The sequence below is a fragment of the Alligator mississippiensis genome, chromosome 4, assembly GCF_030867095.1.
Source record: "Alligator mississippiensis isolate rAllMis1 chromosome 4, rAllMis1, whole genome shotgun sequence".
NCBI classification, from domain to species: Eukaryota; Metazoa; Chordata; order Crocodylia; family Alligatoridae; genus Alligator; species Alligator mississippiensis.
The window spans coordinates 27,445,274-27,468,968 of record NC_081827.1 but is presented as its reverse complement, the minus strand read 5'-3'; the positions used below and the strand labels follow the sequence as shown (position 1 = coordinate 27,468,968).

The 23,695-nt window shown below is 46.8% G+C and overlaps 1 protein-coding gene across 1 annotated transcript in view; it reads right to left on the bottom strand.

The window, feature by feature from the left end:
* Positions 1–20,833, bottom strand: part of PRKAR2B (protein kinase cAMP-dependent type II regulatory subunit beta) — a 170,400-nt gene extending 149,567 nt beyond the window's left edge. The window contains exon 1 of the mRNA XM_059725560.1: positions 20,527–20,833. Coding sequence (XP_059581543.1) covers positions 20,527–20,833 — 307 coding nt within the window. The remainder of the gene's footprint in view (positions 1–20,526) is intronic.
* Between the last annotated feature and the right edge of the window lie 2,862 nt (positions 20,834–23,695).

Genomic DNA, 23,695 nt, shown 5'->3' with positions numbered 1-23,695 from the left:
TTGAGAAGGAGCCCCAACCTAACCCCACTTCTTATAGCAACCAGATGCATTCACAGCTTGCTTCCTCTTCTGAGAGCTTTTAAATCTCCTTGCAGAACACTCCCTGTCTATCTAAATACCCTTCAGCTGGGCTTCCTCACAATTGCACCTAATAGGTGCAATGTCCTCCACGTGCAATGTCATGCGCAATGTCCTCCATGCACTGGGCCCATGAACCTGCCAGCTGGTCCTCTGCCACAGTGACCAGCCGGTTCCATAGATGGGTCCTGTCCTGGGTTTGCCACAGCTGGAGCTGGCACATACGGAGGGCTCCAGCAGAGACTGGTGTTGACCCTGAAGTCATATCCCCATTTGCAGCTGGTGCAGAGCCAGGAGAAAGAGGATGTTTGTGAGAGTTTCCAACATTTCTGAGAAAACATGCCCTATACCAGGAGGCTGAACACTACCTGGCCGCCTCAGACTGGATGACAAGGGACTCAGGGACCAAGGTAAGTCAGCCGGACAGACCTTGGCATAGGTGGCCACCAGCCAAACTCCCCGTCCCCACTTGCTCCTCAGAGGCAGGATGACCACTGGGTGTTGCAGTGGGCAGGCTCCTGGCAGCACCTCCTGCGGGTGCTCCAGACCCACTCCCCCCTTCTCCCCCTGCAGACCAGGCTGTCTCCTCCATTGCCAGTAGGCCCACAGTGCCTGGGCTCAGGTGGTACAAGGGGTTCCTGGCCAACTGGGACACAGAGCTGGTGATGCCCCTGCCCTCCCCTCAAAGGGCCTCTCCATACAGGTGCCCCAGAGCAGGCCCTTTCCGTGTGCCTTGTGCCCTGCCTATGCCCCTGTGGAGTGTCCCGGATGCGTTGCGAGGAGCTATCTGTGCAGACCAAGGGGTACCCAACCCACTAAGCCCTGCTGTTGTTGGTCACCATGGTGGCCCTGGCACAAGACCTTGAGCTTTGACAGTGTGATGAGTAAGCCCATACTTCCCTGCAACGTTCTCTGCCACCTGGAGGGGTACCTGTGCCTAAGCTACACGTCCCTGCCCCCCACAGCCAAGGACAACATCACTGCTGACATCGACACATTTCTCCACCTGAGTGGCTGTGCCTGCCTAGCTGAAGGGGCATTGGCTGCTCAATAAAGTTTTGCACTGCCTCCCACCTCCCTGTGTGCTGGGGGCAGGAAAACTCTGGGGGCCAGAAGGAGCTTGGCCAAGGCAGGAAGGGAGGGGAGGGTCCTTCTCCCAGTGTAGGGCTTATCAGGTGGGCATGACAGGAGTGCCTGGTGGCCTGAGTCTATTCCTGCTGGCAGCAACAACATGCAGCTCCCGGTGGTGCCCTGGGGTGCAGGGATGTGGCACCTAGCTATCCGGGCAGGGGTCCCCTCTGAGGAGGAGCTGGAGCTCATGAGGGCAGGCAGTGCCATCCCGGGCTGGAGGCCTGGATGGGACTGCACACCTGGAGCTGGTGGTAGGGCAGGTGCTACCCAGATGATGCCAGGGGCAGGGACAGGCTCCTGATGCTGCAACGGGCCCTCCCCCACTGATGGCTGTGGCAGAGGCTCCAGCAGACTGCTTGTGCTGGAAAACCCTGCACAGCTCCACCCAGGGTCCCAGGGCATGAAGAGGTGATCCAGCTGCCACACAGAAAGCATGGTCCTGTGGGTAGCCCACAACCTGTGGTTGTGGTCAATGACACAGACCCACCATGCCTGCCGCGCCTTGACCTTTTATGCGGCAGTGGTGTGTCAACTGGTCATACCTGCGCTCCCACATGCAGTCCACCAGCCCTCATAGATGGCAGGCGAACTGGCTCTCGACCTCAGCCTTACCCCACAGCACAACAAGGTCCACAGTCTCATCTTGGGCCCCCAGGAGGTGGTGTCTGGCATCAGGGATGACCCCAGCATGGCTCCCTCAATGGTCCTCAGGGGCTGCAGGTGAGAGTCCGAGTGTTGTCAGACCTGGGCAAGTGCCTGCAGCACACAATGCCAGGGCATGGCACAGCAGATGATGGGGCTGGGCAGGCTGTTGCGGTTGGCCCAAGGACACTGCTGCAGGATCTGGTGGCCAGAGGCAGGCAGCAGGTGGCACAGGCCTCCAGGGTCACTGCAGAGTTTTAAAGGGCAGGACAGGGCTGGCAAAGCTGCCCAGCCCTGAGGCTGGAGAAGCTCTAAACCCTGTGGCTTTAGGGCTAGCTAGGAGGGTGGCCCCCTGTTGGTGAGGCTGACTGGAGCAAATTTGCTCCCAGTAGGCATCTACATGTGAGCTACTGTGTAGGTAGCAAATTAACTGCACAGTAGACTTATTTACTGTGAAGTAAGTGCCTGCACGTGTAGATAGTGATGCTTTACTGTAATTAGTCAACTGTGCGGTAAAGCATCTCATGTAGACGCACCCAGTATGTCTGCAGACTCTTAGGCTCCCTACTTGCAGGAGTGCTGACAGTCTCTGGCTCTGCTATAATTCAGCTGTGTTTGGGGGAGAGCTAGATTAAGGAAAATGGTCACTGGGCTGCAAAGGAATACAGAGTGCATCTCTTGTACATGACAGTCCTTGGAATCTCTTGTACATGACAGTCCTTGGAGTAGCCCCTGAGGTATGTGTGTGCGCTAAGCCAAGCTCACCTTGGCTGACAGCTACTTCAGGCAGGCATTCTACTGGGGTTTGCAGAAACTAGGACAATAAACTACTTTTTCTAAAACCAACAGGAATAAATCTTGAAAACAGTGTCACCCAGATTTCAAGGACATATGGTTCATTCACATAAATGCACATGGAACAAGTGAATATAGTTTCTTTGGAAGAATGAGACAGGGTAAGGTAATCAGAAAGTCCTACACTTCTACAACATTCCTAAGAAGGACAGTATTCCTTCTATTATGCATGGTATATACAAGATACAGAATGATGTCATATACATTTTGTGTCTTGTCACGCATAAATAATGCAGTCATTTCAAAGCTTTTATACTACACCAGCATATATTCCATAAACATGCATATTTTACCTTTTAACTGAGCAGACAGCCATATTCATAGTTTTATAAGCTGTTTCCATTAGAAGGAAAATTTGGTGTTGTAGTCAGATGCTTCTTTGATAGAATCCTATTTATTTATAAAGAATGTATAGCATCCTGTTTTCCTGAACACAGAAAGAATCAAACAAGAAACACTGGAAAAGCCCCTTTTCCAGTCAGTACTTAGTTCAAAAGCATGCACACAGATTTTTTTTTTTCAGGGCCACATTCCCAGGGCTTGTTCTAACTGTGTCTGTGGCTTTTCTGCCCCTGCTTCCCTGATGTTCTCTCCTGCTGCTCTGAAGCATACATTTCATTAAACAATGGCCAGCAAAACCCCTTCATGCACATGTGCTTTTATTTGAGGCAGGGACATGTGCATGTATTTGGGATGGAGGCTGCTACTGTTTTCATTATCTACATTTTTAAAGGAGCTTAGTCATTTATTACAATTTAAAGGCAGTGGTTATACCCAACCCATAATAATACATACATAAAAATGCATATTAAATGCAAGGTTGGTAGCACTGCCTATAATTAAGACTGCATGATACTGTACTTTCAAGTACAAGACCTTGTTTCCATTTTTTTATACCTTTCACGTTGAAACTTTCCAAGCCAATTTGCCTCAACTTGATTTTTTTTTAAGTTAATCAAAATTGTGTAGCTCTAACAAAGAGCCAGGCTATTAGGCAATGGCAAACCTTGCTTTAAAAGGCTCTATTGTCACTCCCACCCCCATGCTTTGGAATCAGGATCTGAAATTTGGCAGCAGGGAGGCTGAGTGAAACAGAGGAACTCCTGAATTAAATATGGATAGAACAAGAGCTGTACCTGGGGTGAAGGACAGAAGAACTAGGTTGAGAAGAGACTCAGGGAAGACAGGGGCATAGGACTATAGGAGTGTCAAGGGGGCCAGACCTGGAACAGCTGAGACTGGTAACTGCTGAGACAGGGAAGAGAACCTGAAGAGGAACAGGGATGTGGGTGGAGAGTGGTAGGAGTTGTGTTGAGTAGAATTGGACTGAAATAGGGAATCCAAAGGGAGAAATTTGGACTAACTGAGCAAGAGGTGAGGTGTAGAAACGACATAGTACAGGGACACATGGGAGGAAATGTGGGAGTCAAGCTTGCATGGAAAAGGCAGAAGGATCTGTGGTTATCCTCCACAGCCTAGAAAGGAACCAAGTATCACCATTCCTCTGCTGTCAGCAGAGGAAATCCACTGGCAAAGTACCTTCTCCCTGTCTACTGCTAGTCCACCTAAAGGAGGACTATTACCCCATTAGTGATTCCGTTAGCTCAAGTCACAGAAGGATCTAAAATTGAAGGATCCCATCTCTGTTTATGGCCCATGTGAAGATCAATATGATGGATTTTCTGTTTCGGTTTGTGTGGCAGAACACAGGTTTTGCCTGCCATTATAAGAGTTTTCAGGCAGGCTCTGAGTAGCTGGCAGGTGCAGTCTGGCCCAATTAGATTGTCACATGACTGAAAGGGGGCCACCGGACTGGAGGGCTGGGCAGTCTCAGTATAAGCCCAAGCCCCAGGAGCTGAGCCAGCAGTTACATCTAGGGAGTCTGAAGAGAGCAGCTCCCGGAACATCTGGAGGTCAGGGTAGGAACTATGGATATGGAGGAGGTTTCTGGTCCTGGGTAAGACCTGAAACTGTACCCTGCTGGGGTTGGATGGTGTGATGGGGCTGCCTGTAGTGGGGCAGTCTCCAGGAAATGCCACACCTGTGCCTCTCCAGTGAAAGATGGGGATGGGGCACCCGAAAGCCTCAGCAGCCATAACTTGGTGGGTAATCCTGTAGAGGGGACAGGCTTGGGGTCCAGGCATGCCAACAGACACCTGAGGCCTGAGTGGGCAGTAGGCTGACACCTGTTGCAGAATAGGGCCTGAACTGGACAGCATGAAGGTCTGCAAGGGGCCAGGACAAGACAGCAAGAGATGAAGCTGAAGGGCTGTATGCAGTAGGGAGCCTGGGTGGTCCTGAAGAGCTATACAGAGTAGGGTGGTGTGACTGAGGCCCAAGAAAGGGGCAGAGCGAGTGTGGCACTGCTAGGGATAGTATGAGAGAGGTTCAGCCCAGTATGGGGCTGAGAGAACTGTCACCAGTATGTGATGCCATCTGCGAGGCATGGTACATGGTATAGGGGAAGGTTCAGAGCCTTGCATTTTGCCCTTGGCATTAGAGCAACCAAATGGGCAGCCTCTCAGATATAAACACTTATCTAGTGGAAACATCAAAGGTGAGGCAGGGCAGACTGCCCTATACAGGTGAGCGAGCTGATGTTCATGACAGGCCTCAAGATGGCCCCGTCACAGTTTAGTTTTCTAGAAGACTAAGACATTCATATTATGTCCCAACCATTATTTTTCTTTCTACAAGATACCTATTTAATTCAGTGTAAAAGGGTGGGTCTGCTCTCGGGATGAATCAGGTCAGACAGCAAAGGAGGCTCTTGCCTGTAGGACACCTTTTTCTTTTGTTACACAAGTTAAAAAGTGTGTACTAAATCAGGCAGGGTATTACAGGACAGTCTCATACTCTGAACAACTGGATTCTATCCTTTCCTATGATAGAGTTGTTTTATGATGCTATTCAAGTCACTTAGACCAAATCCATAATGTTATGTGTGTGTATACACACACACACACACACACACACACACACACACACACTAAATTCACAAGTGATCACTAACTAGGTTTTCATCATGTTCCAGGTACCAAACTTGAAACACTGGGTTCCAATTTCCAGAAGTGCTGACCGCTCTCTGTTGCAACTGAAGTCAATGAGAAATATACTTTGAACATATGGAGTGCTATATAAGGCTACATACTCCAAAAACGATATCCTAATCTTCTCAAACTGAGCAAATAAGTGGATACTGTCATGACCCAAAGGGTATGATTTTGTGTGTGCTTCGGCACTGCAGAATTATTTCCCGCCACATGAAGCTTTCTTTGCACGGTGCAATTCTCAGTTGCATAGAGAAAACCCCGGTGCAAAGGAGTTCCCACCACCCGTATGTAAATTTGTTTCCCACTATTGGCTGTTTCTAAATTATTCCCACGTGGCGGCTAGCGATTGGCTTGCTAGCCGTATAAGAGACTTGAGCGGTTTCTGCCCAAGTTGGAGGACTTCACATCCATCTCGTGAAGAACTCTAAGCGCACTGTGGAGACTAACAAACTCCGCATGTGCCTTAGAGGAGGATACAGGGGCTTGATCAACCTCTAGCTTTTCCCCGTCGCCGCACGATCCCTCGACGTACCCCACCCTACGCGCTCGTGGAGAGTCACCTTTCGGACTCTCATTTCGGACGGTCCACGGAGCCTAGCAAACTCCGTGAGTGGTATCCAGAGCTCTGTTTGTGTTCGTTTTGTGGAGCCTAGCAAACTCCACATGTGGGGGTTTTTTTTGTAAGTGCAACTCAAGAAAGTTTTCCTGCCTGCACCACGACCACCTACGGTGTAAGTAAAATAATCTTTAATCAACCTCTACGCGTCAGCGCCTAATTCTAGTTCGCCGTGCTGACCCTTTTCCCCGGCCCACGTGCCCAGGCTGCTGGCCACAGCCCCTCAGCCCCGACAGATACCTTTGACCCTGATCACTGTCTGAGTTATTCATAGATTTATACATCTCTAAAATGCGATTAATGCCACCCTCTAACTGCAAAAAATGTTTGTGAAGTTTAATTAAACTTTATGAAGGGCAAAGATATTGATGATAGGTGTCGCAGAAAAGTCCATGAGAAAATAAATAATGCTGTCTTGGAGCTGGAATAGTGCGCAGTAAACAACACTAAGGTCCCCAAATTGAACAATAAAGAGAAACTAAAATGCTGCAGAGCTACTCAGCAAATGAGTCCTGTTCATTCTGTACGTGTCAAAGTCCCATGGAAAATATACTATACGAGCATGTAATTAAAAGCTGTATGATACTGCATACACAAAAGGGGTTGTTAGGACACCTTAATTCTAGTATTTTCCATCTTTTGCATGTTTAATTCTGTAGCTGTAATACCATGTTTCCTAGCACACCCCACATGCTTCACCCAAAAATCAGCCCTCCAAAACTGGGGTGCACATCTTAGGAGGAGAAGCTGATTTTCTTTGCCAAAGTAGAAGCATGAAGACACTGTTTTAAAATGGCTGCAGCTTTTCTCTCAGCAAGCAGGAGGGGCAGAGTCTAGTGTTAACTTTTTCACAGCTGCTCTTACCTGACAGAGAAGCTGACAGTCATTTATATTTCTAGTATCAAAAAAAGGACACCTGTGGGGAAAAAGGGAGGAGGAGGGAGCAGAGGGGGAGGGGTATGTGATTATGGGGGGGACAGTGATATGCCCATGTCCTGCCTCTGCCTCTCGCTCCTCACCTGCAGCAGGGACCCTGCCCCACCCCGGCCCCATTGCCCATGCAGCAAAAACCTGGACATTTGCTCACATTTTAAAAACCCGCCTGGACACAAGGACAGGCGGCCAAAAAAGGACATATCCGGGAAAACCTGGATGTATGGTAACCCTACTTCCGTGGAAAGCCAACTCTAGTCCACGACTCCGGAAAAATCTTTTTCTTTTGTTTTTTCCCCCCCCCACGCTGCCTTCTAAAAACCAAGGCGCTTATCTTATTTGGGTGTGTGTGGCATGCAAGTTCTTTTAACATTGTTTGTGTGGATATGATATACTGAATCTTATACATACATTTTCTCTCTCCCTAGCTTGTCTGACGCCCGGCACAAAGAAGCCCCGACCTCAGTAGAGTAAATATTAAAAAATATGAAATTTGAAAGCTTCTGGTAAGTAAGTGTTAACAGAGCTATTTTAACTGTGCCTTAATATAATTAAGCAACATTTTAGAAATTTAAGAATTATTGTTATAACTTTTAGCAATGTTCAGTTACTGTTTAAATGTGAACATTCCTGAGGACAAGAAATTAATTGAGAAAAAGAAGAGTTATGAAAATAAATTAAATTAAACAGAAATAATCATAACTATAAGACGAACGGTCATTTTAGATGCAGTTAAAGTAGGTCGGCAACTGGCCAAATCTTCAAGTGTTTTGCTTTGCATTATCTTTTTCTCCTCGGTCAACTTGAACTGCTTTATCTGGACCTTCGTCATCATCATCAAGTGTATCAAATATTTTCTTCTTCATCTGAAGGCTGAGTCATTATTTGCCATTTTCTTTTTTAACCTTATAATGTATTACATGGCTCTGAGTTTCCCACAAGTGAAGATATTCAGTCTATTTCTGTTTTTTGAATGGATGAGTCCCCTGCCAATCAATTTTGTTCCACATACGGAACTCTTAAAATTTTGCAACTATAGCTAGAGTCCATGGAAGATGCAACCTGTTCCAACATGATGGAAGTACAAGCTTTTTTAACTCAACTGCCAGGGTTAAGTCAAGCCACCCTTCTTCAGCTGCAGCTGAATGACATGCCTCCTTATACACCGAAAAAATCTTTGAGAAATTTAACAGATGGTGTCTATCAGGTGGCTTACTGTGGATGAAACTGAATGTGTGATAAATGACACAGAAATATGGCTGCTAGCATTTGTTTGTTTGTGAAAAACTTGATAATACTTTTCACTTTTGTCAGGTGACAGGAAAGTTGTCAAACCTCCAACATCACCCACAAATTGCTGCATCACTGGAGCAGCACATTTACAACACAGAGGGAGCATCTACGCTTGCGCTGACTCGTGAGTAAATGGTGCCGGGCAGGCATCTACACCTGCAGGGGAGTGGGAGCAGATTTGCTGCCAATCTGTTCCCACATCCCAGGACCCTGCAATGGGCCCCTGCCACCACTGGGGGGAGCTCCAGGCTCTGGCCACAGCTGCCTGCAGCCCTCTTCAAAAGCCTGCCCTGCTCTCTGGCCAGCCACTTCCCCAGCTCGGAGCAGCATGCACAGTGCAGGGACAGCATGTACAGCACTCTCCTTGCTGCCTCTGCCTCCCCATGCCATGGCTACTCCAGCCCCTGGCAGTGACAACCAGAGCCCCACACTCCTACTGACCACTGCACTGGTCCAGCTGTGCCAGCTGCCACCTGACCCACAACCGCCTCGCTCAGTGACCAACTGCCTGCCCGCTGTGCACTGTCCCAGGGCTGCCACAGCGCACCTGCCGCCTCGACCTCATCTGCCTGGCCAGACTCTGCCAAGCATGCCGGCAACAGGCTCCATGATGCCATGGCCGGGTCCACTCTCACCTTCCTGCGCCTGTAGCCCCACCATCTCTGGGCCCACCAGGCCAACCAGGACTGGTGGTGGCATGTTGTCCAGCATACCTGGGATGATGAGCAGTGGCTGGAGGCCTTCAGGATGACCACCTTCTGGGATCTCCTGGAGTGGAGAAGCTATGGCCACACCTGGAGCAGCAGGACACCTACATGTGGCCGCCCCTCCCCACAGACACTCAGCTGGCCCTCACGCTGCTGAAGCTGGCCATGCCTGGCAGCCTGCAGTATCAGATATTTGACTCAAAAACTGGTGTGATGAATACCTGAAGACTTTCCAGGAATAGGAGTTTTTGATGTTAAAACATATGAAGTAGAAAAATTCTTATTAGAGGATGAAAAAATGGAATTAGCACCACCTTCTGTCACTATTTATCTCCTTCAAAAGACTTGTTGCTTTATGATGATGCTGCCAAAGATTAAATGGAATACAAGGAAGAACTTGACCTAAAGGATAACAAGATAAGTAACAGCCAATATAGATGCATCAAGAGCAAGTCATACCTAACCACCCTGATTTCCTTCTATGATAAGGTTATTTAGGTTAAATAACAAGTGTGGTAGCACACACTTAGAAGACAGGATCAGAATTTGAAATAACCCCAATACATTGAGAAAATTATTTGAAATTTGGAGGAAGTTTTATAAGGACAAATGCAAAATTCTACATCTGTAGAAGCACAATCCAGTACAAATACAAAATGGGGAAGGTCTGGTTGAACTACAGTAATGCAAAAAAAATACCCATGGGTTATAGAAGATTCCACATTGAATATGAGTTAAGACTATAATATCCTTGCAAAAAATGTAATTGCATACTGAGATGTATTAACAGCAGTGTCACGTGTAACCCTACTTATATTCTGCTCATTCAGCTATAGTTAAGGCCTATAAAAGAAACTTTGTACATTCTTTCTCTGCATAGCTTTATTAGTATGCAGGTGCAAAAGGATGGGAGGATGGGGGCTACTCACACCTTTTAACTGTTTGTGGGCCTCAGTTTTACTGTTTGGGATTAACATGTGAAACTATAAATGGAAGGTAGTCCAGATTGTGTCTGCAGTTGAAGTATGTCAGGGTCTAAAAGAGCCAGGGTTTCATGGGCAACCCAAAAAGTACCAGTGGAGGTGCAATTACAGTTCCTAACAGTTTCTCAGTCACAGGCAATCCAACCCAAGGAAGCTACCACTGAGCCCAATCAGTTGGGAAGGGAGATTAACCCAGGCCTAGGGGCTTTATCACCTACACCAGCCAACAGTTTCAGGTGCTGGGTAGAGAGGTCCACCCCAAAGACTCTGCTGCTTCTCACAGCCAGGGGTTGCCACTCTGCCACCAACTCCCAGAAGTGCAGACAGAGGAATGGCAACACTCCCCGGCAGCAGCAGCCAGAGCAGAAATTCCCAGCAACCATCCCTAACAGCAGAAAGGCAACAACTCTAGTGAGGGCCTACCACCACTAGCTATTTCGGCTGGTATGGGCGGTAGGGACCCCAGAGCAGAGCAACAACTCCTGGCAGCCAGAAGCAGCGGGGTCCTCCAAAGCAGGCCTCCCTACCCAGCGCCTCCTACTGTTGGCTAGTGTAGGTGATGAGTCCCCAGGTGGCAGCCCTGGGCGAGTCTTCCTCCCAGCTGACTGGGCTCGGTGGTAGCTCCCTTGAGTCGGCTTGCCGGTGATTGAGACTGTTAACTGTTTGGGGTTTCAGTTAATGTTTAATAGTAAAGGCTTCCTTTAAGGTTGCATGTTGGTTCCCTTTTCCTGTGTAATAAACCCTGTTTTAGTTGAACCCTGACTGCGAAGTGGGGAAGTTTATTCACTGTAGAGCACCCAGTTAAAATGTGTTGGCTTGAGACAGATCTGAAAAGCTGGTGTTAAACACTTAAATATGAAATGTTCCATCCAGGAAGAGCACACACCAACTGCAGATGCTTCCTCAGCCTGACAAAGGGTAATTATACCCAAAAGCTTGCTACGAAGAATTTTTCTAACTATTTGAGTTGATCTAATAAAAGATATCAAATTTACCCAAAGAAACGTAGCCTTTATTACTTCCATCTGGCGCCAAGCAGAAGGGTGATATATGTAAGCCACAGATTCTTCCATTCTTCCAGTCTATTCAGCACTGATTAGCCCTTACCTGCAGAACCTTGTGGAGTTTTGGCCACTAAACTTCAAGAACAATATGGACAAACTGAGAAAAGTCTAGAAAAAAAAAAAAATCAACCAAAAAACACACTTTTAGGTTTGGAGGATGTGCACAGTGGTGGCAAAGCATGCTTAGAATGCTCTGGCTGCCACTGGCATTACCCATACTTTTGGGAGAGGGGGAAGGGAAGGAGTGTGGGGGGGCAGATCAGGGCCCCCCGCAGTGAGGGAGGGGCTGGGGCAAGTAACTGGTCTGACAGCTCCCGCCACTCATCCAGGAAGGCTGCAACTTGAGATCATTGCTCCTTGGTCTGTCATCTGCCACCACTGAGAACAGCCTAGCTCCATCCTCTTTCGAACCCCGCTTCAGGTAGTCGAAGACTATTAAATCCCCTCTCAGTCTTCTCTTTTCTAGATTAAATAAGCACAGTCCCCTCAGTCTTTCCTCATAAGTCATGTGCCCCAGCACCCTCGCCATTTTTGTTGCCCTCTACAGGACTCTCTCCAATTTGTCCACATCCTTTCTGTAGTGGGGGCCACAAAACTGAACTCAGTACTATAGATGTGGCCTTACCAGTGCTGAAGAGAGGGGAATAATCACTTCCCTTGACTTACTGGCAACACACCTACCAATGCAGCCCAGTACGCCGTTAGCCTTCTTTACAAGGGCATACTGTCAGCTCATATCCTGCTTAGTGCCCACTGTAACCCCCAGGTCCTTTTCTGCAGAGCTGCTGCCCAGCCAGTCAGCTCCCAGCCTGTACCAGTGCATGGGATTGTTCTGACTTAAGTGCAGGGCTTTGCACTTGTCCTTGTTGGACCTCATGAGATTCCTTTTGGCCCAATCCCCCAAGTTGTCTAGGTCTCTCTGAATCCTAGCCCTACCATCCAGCATATCTATTACTCCCCCCAGCTTGGTGTCATCTGCAAACTTGCTGAGGGTGCACTCTGTGCCATCTTCCAGGTTGCTGATGAAGACATTGCACAAAACCAGCTCCAGGACCAACCCCTGGGGCACTCTACTTGATACTGGCTGCCAACTAGACATCTGATTACTACCCTGACTAGCTGATTACTACTCCCTGAGCCTGATGTTCCAGCCAGTTTTCTGTCCACCTTACAGGCCATTCATCCAGCCCATACTTAGTAAATTTGCCTGCAAGAATGATGTGGGAGACCATATCAAAAGCCTTGCTAAAATCAAGGTATATCACATTCACTTTTCTGCAGCCAATAGGCCAGTCCCTCATCAGAGAAGACAATCACGTTGGTCAGGCATAGCTTGCCCCTGGTGAATCCATGGTGACTGTTCTTAATCGCCTTCTTTTCCTCCAAGTGCTTAGAAATTGATTTCTTGAGAATCTGCTCCATGATTTTTCCAGGGACTGACATGAGGCTGACTGGTCTGTAGTTCCCTAGATCCTCCTTTTTCCCCTATCTTAAATACGGGCACTATGTTTGCCCTTTTCCAATCATCCAGGACCTCTCTTGATTGCCATGAGTTTTCAAAGATGAGGGCTAGCAGCTCTGCAATCACATCAGCCAACTCCCTCAGCACCCTCGGGTGCATCCCGTCCAGCCTCATGGACTTGTATATGTCCAGCTTTTCCAAGTAGTCCCTAACCTGTTCTTTTACCACTGAGGGCTGCTCACCTCCTCTCCAAACAGTGCTGCCGCCCAGTGCAGTAGTCTGGGAGCTGACCTTACCTGTGAAGACAGAGGCAGAAAGGCATTAAGCATTTCAGCTTTTCTGCATCCTGTCACAAGGTTGCCTCCCCCATTCAGTAATGGTCCCATGCTTTCCCCAATCCTCCTCTTGCTACCAACATACTTGTAGAAACCCTTCTTGTTACCCTTCACATTCCTTGCTAGCTGCAACTCCAATTGCGCTTTGGCCTTCCTGACTTCATCCCTGCATGTCTAACCAATGCTCTTATACTCCTCCCTATTTCTGTCCAAGTTTCCACCTCTTATAAGCTTCCTTCTTGTGACTTAGTTTACTGAACAGTTCCCTGCTAAGCCAACCTAGTCTTCTGCCATACTTGCTAGTCCAACTGAAGATTGGAATGGTTTGTTCCTACACTTTCATTAAGGCTTCTTCAAATTATAGCCAGCTTTCCTGGACTCCTCTTCCCCTCAGTCTGGCTTTCCAGGGGATCCTGCCCATGAGTTCCCCAAGTGAGTCAAAGTCTGCTTTTCTGAAGTCCAGGGTCCTTACTCTGCTGCTCTCCATCTTTCCTTTCCTCAGGATCCTGAACTCAACCATCCCGTGGTCACTGTTGCCCAAGTTGCCATCTACTACTATATTCCCCACCAATTGATCCCTCTTTGCGAGTGGCAGGTGAAGAAGAGCATGGCCCCTAGTTGGCCGCTCCAGCACTTGCACCAGAAAGTTGTCCCCAACACTCTCCAGAAATATCCTGGTTTGCCTGTGTACTGTTGTATTGCCCTCCCAGCAGATACCAGGGTGACTGAAGTCCCCCATAAGAACCAGGGTGTGGGACTGGGAAACTTCTGTTAGGTCTTTAAAGAAAACCTCATCTACCACTTCCTCCTGGTCTGGTAATCTATAGCAGACCCCACCAGAACATCACCCTTGTTGACCCCTCTCTAACCTTAACCCAGAGACTTTCAACAGGTCTATCTCCAGCTTCATACTAGAACTCTGACCAATCATACATAAGGTGCAACTCCTCCCCTCTTCTCCCCTGCCTGTCCTTCCTGAACAGTTCGTACCCATCCATAACAGTGCTCCAGTCATGCAAGCTCCCACCAAGTCTCTGTTATTCCAATCATGTCACAGTCCTGCGAGTGTGCAAGGACTTCCAATTCTTCCTGCTTGTTTCCCAGGCTCCGTGCGTTTGTGTACAGGTACCTGAAGTAACTAGTCAATTGCCACAATTTCTCAGGAAGTTTGAGAGCACCTCCCCTGTTTTCCCTTCCTGCTTTCTCTTCCTTCCAGGCCTCCTGCTTCCCCTGGGCTCAGGGCTTTGGTCTTCATCCCCTAGCAAACCTAGTTTAAAGCCCTTCTCATAGAAAAATAGGACTGGAAAGTAACTCAGGATATCACCTAGTCCAAACTCCTGCTCTAAGCAGAATCACCCTGTCTAAACCATTCTAGACAAGCGTTTGTCTAATCTTTAGTTAATCTGTTGTAATCTCACTAATCTGCCTCAGAGTGAGAAAGTTTTTCCAATATCCACCCTACATTTTTCCTGTTGTGGATTTGTTACCTGTGTGCTCAATCCCATGTTCCAAATCATTAGTGAAGCAATTATAAACATAGCCAGCCCAGGACAGTCTATAACAGATCCTTCGGTAGCCCCACTCAATGCCTCCTCCCTATTAAACACATAAGCATTGCTGGCTATTTTTTAAACACAATGATCAAACCAGCTAGGTATCCACCTTACAGTACTTTTGTCTATGCTGTAATTCTTTATCTTACTTATGAGAATTCCTTAGCTCACTAATGAGAAGCTAAAATTATAGTTTGTTCTGCCCCCTTGGTTTTATTGACCTCAGTACTAATATAACCCAATTTGTGTTGTTATATTTGCATAGCAACAATCACCAAGCTGATGCTTTTTGAAGTTTTAATAAATGCGAACAACCACTCCTTAATAACTTCTGGCTCCTAAACAATAAGGTTACAGAAATAAGTATATTGTTAAAAACAGTGATATTCCGAAGAAAACTTCAAGTTTCTTTTTATGAATCTCCTCTTTAACATTAACTTGAAGCACTAAACTAAATACTTTGATTATATTTCTCAGTTTGATTTTTCCCATGTGTAAGTGTTCAAACATACCCACAGCAGAAAACAGACAGTAAGTTCAGTTGTACTGTTTTATAATTTCTTACAATTATATGGTACTATATAAAGTCACTTGCCATTATTAATACTTTGATATTCAAGTTTTACACCAAGAACTGTCTGGAACTCAAGGTGTCACAGATAACCTAAAGCAATGATTCTCAACCAGGGTGTCACAGCATCCTGGGGTGCCATGGCATCCTTTGAAGTGTGTCAAAGTGAGCAAGGAGACAAGCACATGCTCTTCTTCTCTATCTAGCCACTCTTCCTGCCTTCCCCCAGTCACTGCCCAGCTCTGATAAGGTAAGAGCAGGCTTATCCTAGCCTGGCCGCTCTTCCATTCTTCACTCCCAACCAGCCACTGTCCAGCTCCTGTGTGAGGAGGTAAGCACACGTTTGCCCCCCTCTGGCCACTCTTCTTTCTCCCTCCTCACCCCAACAACTGGCCCCTGCATGAGAAGGTAATAAAAATTTGGTTTTAAAACAGAGTGCTGCTCAATTCCCCAAGTTATGGAGGGGTGACCTGGAGTCTAAAAACACTGAGAACCACTTAGCAGTACAAAAACCTTTCTAAACAGGTCATATTTAAAAATGGTATACAGGATGAAATGACTAGAATAGAAAGGACTGCCTCATATTGTTAGGGCAAGCTATAATACACATTTTTCATTTGCACGGTGCTCCATTTAGTTATTTGAACATACTGAGTGAAAAAAAAAAAAAAAAAAAGAAAACATAAGGGTATCTTACAACATGCATTTTCAGGATCAGAGTTCATAGGTAGGTGTACGCCAAAAAGATATATCAATGAAACATCAGTTTTGAAAGAAAAATATTCAGCTTAAGCATTCTTCCTGTTAAAATACCGTTATATAAACAGTAAAGTTTGCAAAGCAATGTAAATAAAGGGTGATACCATCCTGAGTAGTATATAACTCATACAGACTGCATTACTAAGAAAGCAACAACAGTACCTCCAGACAGATCCATAAGAAAAAATCACATTAAGGTAGGACTGAGTATGAAATTCAGCTAGTTATAAACAATGTGGACATTATCAATCAAAACAACATTCATATTGCCAATGTTACCCAACAATTCAGAGAGATGATAAATGTAACCATTCTGGAAAAAAATAAATGAAAGCATTTTAATTTTTTTAATATAGCCCAGCATAACACACAATTTATCACATATTACAGACTTTTAAATAATTTGAGGAATTTCTTAAAAATCAAAAATCCACTCCTCTCATGAATATGGCTATAACACTTACCAATGGTAGGGGAAATGACTCTGTGCACTGAAGGAAATCACACATCCCTAAATAATATCTTTAAAAAAATATTACTGTAAAATGTAAACATAATTTGTGGAGTTTAGATGGCACACTCAATTAATCAATTAATTAGATGGCACACTCAAGCAATCAATTAATGATACTAATGTTAAAAATAAGAAAATGTATTTTTTATAAAAGTCACAAAAAGCTCAGATTCCCATTCAAAATTAAGGTACCAATCCTGAAAACAATACATAACCTACAAGGCAAGTAGATTTCTGAAACTAAGAAGCCTGCCCTGATGGCTACAACACTGAACTTCACCTTGGGAAACTTAGGTCCAATTCTTAATTCAGTCACAGATTTTTATGAAAGGGTCAAGTAAATTTACGTTTTACTTTAGTTCACCTTTTATAAAAAGGTCTAAATCTTACTCGTTTCACAAAAGGTGTTGAAAGGACCATATTAATTAATTATTGGAAGGGATTCAAATACATTAATGAAAGGGCCCATATAAATATCTAGATAGAACATTTATTCAAAATGAGAATTGGTGACAATTTGATTACAACAGTCTCTCAACAATGAAAAAGGGTTATTTCCGAATGAACAAGAAAATATTTTCAACTTAACATTTAACTTGATTTTTTACGGCAGAACTTTCAAGTAGTACATACACTCATGTGGTCTGCAAAAGTTTGTTATTTTACCAAAAATGGCTTAATTTTTTTCTTTTCTATTCCTGTAAAAAAGCTCTACAAAATAAGGACAAATTGGCTGCCTAAAACAAACAGAACTGACAAAAGCAATGAAAAAGAACCCTTCCCTCCCTGCCCCACCAAAACCAAAAAACAAACACACAAACCCGTAAAAGAAATCCCGGAATTTTCCATGCTAGTAATCTATGGGGCAGTTTACAGAAAGTAAAAATGTTCAGAATTAAGTAATTCTTAAGGTAGTGATGCTTAAGCCTATAAATAAATAATTTAAATATGAATACCCCTATAGATCCAATATCAGTAGCGAGTGAGTAGACACAAGTGTGTTATCTGAAAGGGTCAAACACCTATCCTAAATATAAAAATCACACCTAGCCAACTACTAACTGTTTCTTAGAACTGAGTTATGAACAGACCTAGCTATGAACAGTTCCAAAAATGTTTACATGTTGTGCTACTTAATTAACTATTCATTATTCTGACTGATGCACATTACAAGCCTTAACACAATAAAACTTTAAAAAGACTCCCACATTTCACACACATTTTGCTTTCTAGAGTTATTCTACATATAATTAATAAGCTGACTAAAAGATTTGTTTGACTTTTTTATATGTGAAACTATTTATAGTTGTGTTGATTTTTTTAAGATTACAAAACAGTGACCATGAATAAAGTCTTGATTGCAAATATTCACTATAATTCTTAGAAGGCTTCTTAAAACAACCTGAAAACATTCACACATAACACACATATTCCAATAAATTCATGCTACTTTGCTCTATTTGCCACACTGTAAATGTAACATGCCTGCAGTCTGTTTACCACTGATTAAACAGCCGACTACATTATAAGTTTGATACAAGCTATGTTCAGTATCAAAGAATGATGATATTATTTCAGTTCTTCTTCATTATCATTCTGTGCCAGCTTCCAAGTTCACTAATGGTTTAGGAATTTATGCCAACCTCAAAGATGATGTCATCAGTTTCAAAAGAGTTCAAAACCATCATGTAAATCTGCAGTATGTGACTGATAACTACAAACGCTTCTTAATTACATATGCCAAGTAGCTTCTAGCTGCAAAGTATAGATTGAAAGGATGTTTAATATCATAAGCAAGTTGCATCTAAATTTCACTGGGAAGTTATGAGTGTTATTTAAGTAAGCTAAATTTGTTCTGTTGAGCTTTTTAAATATCTGGCTTTCTTGGAAAAAAAATGCATATAAGGCATTACTTAAAATATTTCACATATATAAAAGCTTGTGCAGTTCAGCTAGCAAACTGCAAGCTTTTGGACATTGCTATGAGATACAGCTGGAACTTGATCTGGAAGGGCGAAATGCTCCAGTGAGCTAATAACGTAGTGCAAGTTCAAGCTGTTCTCAGAAAATCCAGAATGATGAAAATGTTTCCCTTAGTCTTCAACCCCACTTACCAATCAGCCTTTGCTTTTCAGGTTCCCATTACCTAAACAGAGAGCTCTGCACCTTTTCAAAGGCAGCTATGCCTTGTCCCCTTAATACAGAGATGCTCTGTCCCCAATAAATCCTGTCAGCCATACAAAAAGAATACATTTTGAGCTGTGAACAGATAAGTCTGAGCCTGAAATCAGGTGAGGTCCTGCAGCCTTCTTTTGCTGTCCTCACAGCTATGCTCATGCCTTGGGCCCTTGTGCAGGTGATTTAAGCAGGACTTGAAAAATATATTAACCTCTTGCTGTCTACCTCATGGAATTACCTAGGAGCGTGTGTATGTAAAATCCCATATGAATTTAAGGCAGACAAGGTTCTTTGGGATATATTTTATTAGATCGACTCAAATAGTTGGAAAAATTCTTCAAGCTTTCAGACACAAACACCCTTTGTCAGGCTGAGGAAGCATCTGCAGATGATCTGTGTTCTTCCTGGGTGGAGTGGTAAAGCATCCAGAGGCCAGTACGTATTCAAGAAAGCCAGTCAGTGAAAATGGAAATTGAGGTGGTCAGTAGGTGAGAGACAGGTGGGAAGGGCACATTACCTGTGGAGGTACATTTCTCACAAGACAACCAGTCTCTCTCCAATCTCTCAGTTCTAATCCCCAAAGGGAATTTACAAAATACCTTTCATAGACAAGCCTATGAACTTCACTTCATGGATACAAAAAAATCATGGACTAAATATAGACACTGGATTTATGACACATTATAACCTGCCTAACATCTAACTCCCCAGGTAAACCCTCCACTTTTTACCAGCTATTCTCATTCCCTCTCCCTCTCCTGTCTCATCCTTTGACTACAGCTACATTCATTCCCCCTCCACCCCACCTGTGTCTCACCTACCCATCACCTCAATTTACATTTTCACTAACTGCCTTTCTTGCATAGGTACTGGCTGTTTTACCACTCCACCCAAGAAGAAGGAGCACAGACCATCTGCAGATGCTTCCTCAGCCTGACGAAGGGTGTTAGTGCCTGAAAGCTTGCTAAGAAGAATCGTTTCAACTATTTGAGTTTGTCTAATAAAAGATATTGGAGTGACCCAAAGAACCTTGTCTGCCCATCTCCTTAGCCCAACATGGCTACAACCTACACCCCTGAAATATGAATTTAAGCGCACATGCAGTAAGTCCTAGACCTTTAATGCCAGAGGGCTGCAAGTGAGAGAGGAACAGTGGGGTCAAAAGAAAGAAAAAAAAAAAGCCCTGGTCCTACCCAATTCACTCTCCCTTTCCGCATCCACTCTCTGCCACCCTGTGACACAGGGCACCGAGAAGGGGGCCTGACCCAACGGACGGCAATTCTTACATGCTCCGTTCTTATGTCCAGCAGCCACAGAGCACCAGAGCCAATGGATGCACCGCTGCTGCCTGTTCATATATGACAGAAGTAACGGTGCCGGTTTAACTAGCAGGGGAACGCTAGGTATACAAGGCTATAGCTAGAGGTGGAGCGCCAGGTATATAGCAGGGAGCAGAGTGCCAAAAACACCCACCACCTACCTCCCTTTGCAAGATCCTGGCCCGCCAAGGGCAGGTGGCAAGGGAGACACGAAGGGTCCCGTCCTTGTAGTGGCAGCGCAGCCCCAGCCCCCAGAAGCAAAATGCCTTTGTGGGCCCCTGTGCCGGGGGCTGCCTGCCCCTGGGTACAGGGTACCAGGCAGAGGGGTGCTCGGGGCACCCTGGGGTGCAGGCAGTGGTGGAGATCCCAGACCGGTAGGTTTGGCCCCCGGTCCCCGCCGGGCTGCGGCAGGCCCAGAGCAGGGACCCGGCCCGCCCGCCCGCCCGCCGGAGGGAAGCAGGGACCCCGGCCCGACCGTACCCGGGAAGTCGTCCTCGTCGTCGGCGCTCTCGGAGTCGGTCTGCACGGGCTCCTCGGCGAAGTTGACGCCGCGGGCGCTGGCGGCGGCGGCGGGGCCGCGGCGGGGCGCGAGGCCGGCGGCGCGGGCATGGCCGGGCGGGGACCCCCCCGCCTTGCGGCCGCTCTCGGCCGCCGCCTCCGCCTCCGCCTTGAGGCGCCCGAAGTACTGGAGCGCGAAGTCCAGCAGGTCGCCGGGCTGGCTGCGCAGCACCTCCACCGTGAAGCCCTGCAGCAGCTCCGTCAGCCCCGCCGGGATGGAGATGCTCATGCCGGGAGCCCCGAGGGGGTGCGGGGCGGGGCGGGGCGGCGCTGCGGGACCGGCTCCGGGCTCCGGCTCCAGCTGCGACGGCAGCAGCTGCTCGCGCTCCGCGGCCCCGGCACCGACTGAGCATCCCGCCCCGCCCGCCCCGCGGGGGACCTCGCGCGCATGTGACCGCGAAACCATGGCAACCCCCGCGGGGCTGCGGCGGCCCAGCCCGCCCCGCCCCGCCCCCGCCCCGCACAGCGGCCCCGCGCGGCCTGGGAGACCCGCCCCCCGGGGTGCCTCGGGGTGGGCGCCGGCGCAGAGCCCGCAGTCAGCCCCGCGCTGAGGCCCCGCGGCCTTCCAGGAGAAAGGGCCATGGGCCAGTTTCACCCGCCTCCTGCCCTTGTTAGGAGAGCGGGGGACAACGGTGGGACCCCAGAGCTGCGCTGGCACCAGGTGGCTTGCTTGGCAAAGCTCCTGCCCTTGGGTGGAGCTGGTGGACATCTACCAAGGGACTTCTACCAAGGTCCACCTACCAAGCTGGTGGACTTCTACCAAGGTGGTGTACCCGCAGACCCTGCACACCACCCGTGTGCTGGATCCAACCCACAAACTGAGCCTGGCTGTGGGAATTGGCTTGTGAACCAGCTCCATGCCATGCATCCAGCCTGCAGGGCTAGGGACCAGCCCCCAAGCCTGGACCACACCTGTTTAGCTTGCAGCGCAGCACCCGGGAAGGCCCGGGCTCAGGTGTGGGGTTCTTAGCACCAGTGCAAGTGCACGCGCCTGCCAAATGGGGGCCCTTGCTCTCTGCAGGTTGCCTCCTCTTGAATTGCAACAAACCAGGCTGCTATTTCCCTGAAAGGGGGAGAGAGAGAACTGCGCTATTGGTATTGCATCATGTATTAGTGACTTGTATTAATTAACTGGTGACTGCACTTCCTACCCAGTGATGAATCCCACCCAGTGAGCCAAGAACAGTAAACACTGATTAATCTCTTAGAGTGGTGTTACAGTAATAGCCTTAGAATATTCTATATATGTCCATAGCATTTTTCACCTCTCAGTATAAGTCTGAATATTGTGTGATCCCGCAGTATTTGCCCTGAGATACTTTGAGGTTAAATACAGACAGTCAAAAAGCCTGAGGCTGAATCAATTCAATCTTTGCAGCAGAGATGACCTGAGCAGCGTGGGGGCCGAGGCAAATCAGGCTGTGTGGGGCCCACAGATGCAAGGAAGCCAGTGGCGGATTCGGCAGGGATGGGGGGTGCCAAGCAGCTGGACATGAAGCTGGTGGCAGCACAGACTTGCCACGGCTGCTCCGTCCGGCTCTGTGGGGCCTGGGGCGGGCGCACCAATTCACCCACCCCAGCAACGGCCCTGCTTTGCAGATAGTCTAAGCTGTGTAGATTGAACAGATAAGCAAGTGAACAGACATTCACTTTTGATTCTGGAAATGCAGCCACACACACCTGCAGTGGCTCAGGCCAGAAGCCAGGCAGGGGGGCACTAGAGCACAGCTCCCTGTTTGGCAAACAGCTTGGGCCAAACCTAGCTGCCCAGGGAGGTGCAAAGCTTCCTGGGATGCTGGGGGACTGTGAGTTAACTTGAACCTGGAGGAGCTCTGGGACAGAAGTTCAATAAACTGATTTAAGCTAAATCAGTTCAATTTGATACTGCACCCATCCAGGTTTATCTTCAACCAGTTTTGGCCATTTTGAAAGCAGTTTATGTGCACTAAACTTGTGTTGCGCTACAGATCTGAACCAGTTTCCAATCACTTATACCAGTTTATGTTTAAGTTCTGTCCCTAGCCTGAGGGTCTTAATAGCTCCATCCTGATCCAAATACGGATGGTTCTCAACACTGGCATCTGAGTTTTGATGATCTGTGGCACAAAGATTTTAATCTCAAGTGATCACTGGGAGTATTGTGGTCTGTTCCAACCTGAAGTGCTTCTGTCAGTCCACATTTCTAGTGCTTCCAAGCAGGTTGTTCATGTTACATAAGCATCTTGCAAGCAATCTGTCAGAAGCACATCAGTTCCAAATCAAAAAAAAAATTATGATATGGTGCACTGAGAGCTGAAGCACAGTGACAGAGTGGATCAAGTGTCTTACTATGGATCTGCAAGCCAGAGTTTAAACGTCATTTTAGACTCATGCCAAAGGTAACCCCCAGGCAATGCAGATGTAAATCTGTCTGGTAATTGGAGTCAAAGAGCTGAAGGTGGCCAGAAGTGATGCCAATCACATAATCCCTTTGTGTGCCATTGGCTACACAAACTGGTGTGTTTTAATCACATAAACTTGATGAAATATGTAGGTTTTGGACAGGCCTTGCACTGAGGTTCAAGTGGATCCCTGTGTGTCCTAGCATAAAGACTGCTTAACTGCCTTCTTCACTTGTGTGAATGTGACCAAGTGACTATCTATATCCAGGGACATGTAGCAGCTGTTTTGGCAAATTAGGTTCATTATTAATCAAAGACTGAGCACAATCCATGTGGCTTCATATAGTTAGGTTCAGTAATGCTTCTCTATTAAAAAGTCTTATAATATAAATGTGCTACTGGACAATCATTGAAAATTCCTTTAAAAAATTCCAGTCCTGAGAATTTAAATTGTTACCTAAAAGGCCATTTCTGGTAGCAGTGACTCAGCTCATAAAAGTGAGCTTCAGCCCCTAGTGATGGACTCATCTTAGACTTGATTGAAAAGGCTGCAGATTCACCCAAGAATACCTTCCCACGGACGCTAGAGTTCCATACAAATAAATTCATCAACCGGCCAATATCTTGCAGCACTTGCATGCCCATCCTGGGGAAGCCCCGTGTCAAAAGCCCCATGCCATCATTCCCTGAAGCTATATTTGGCATAATCG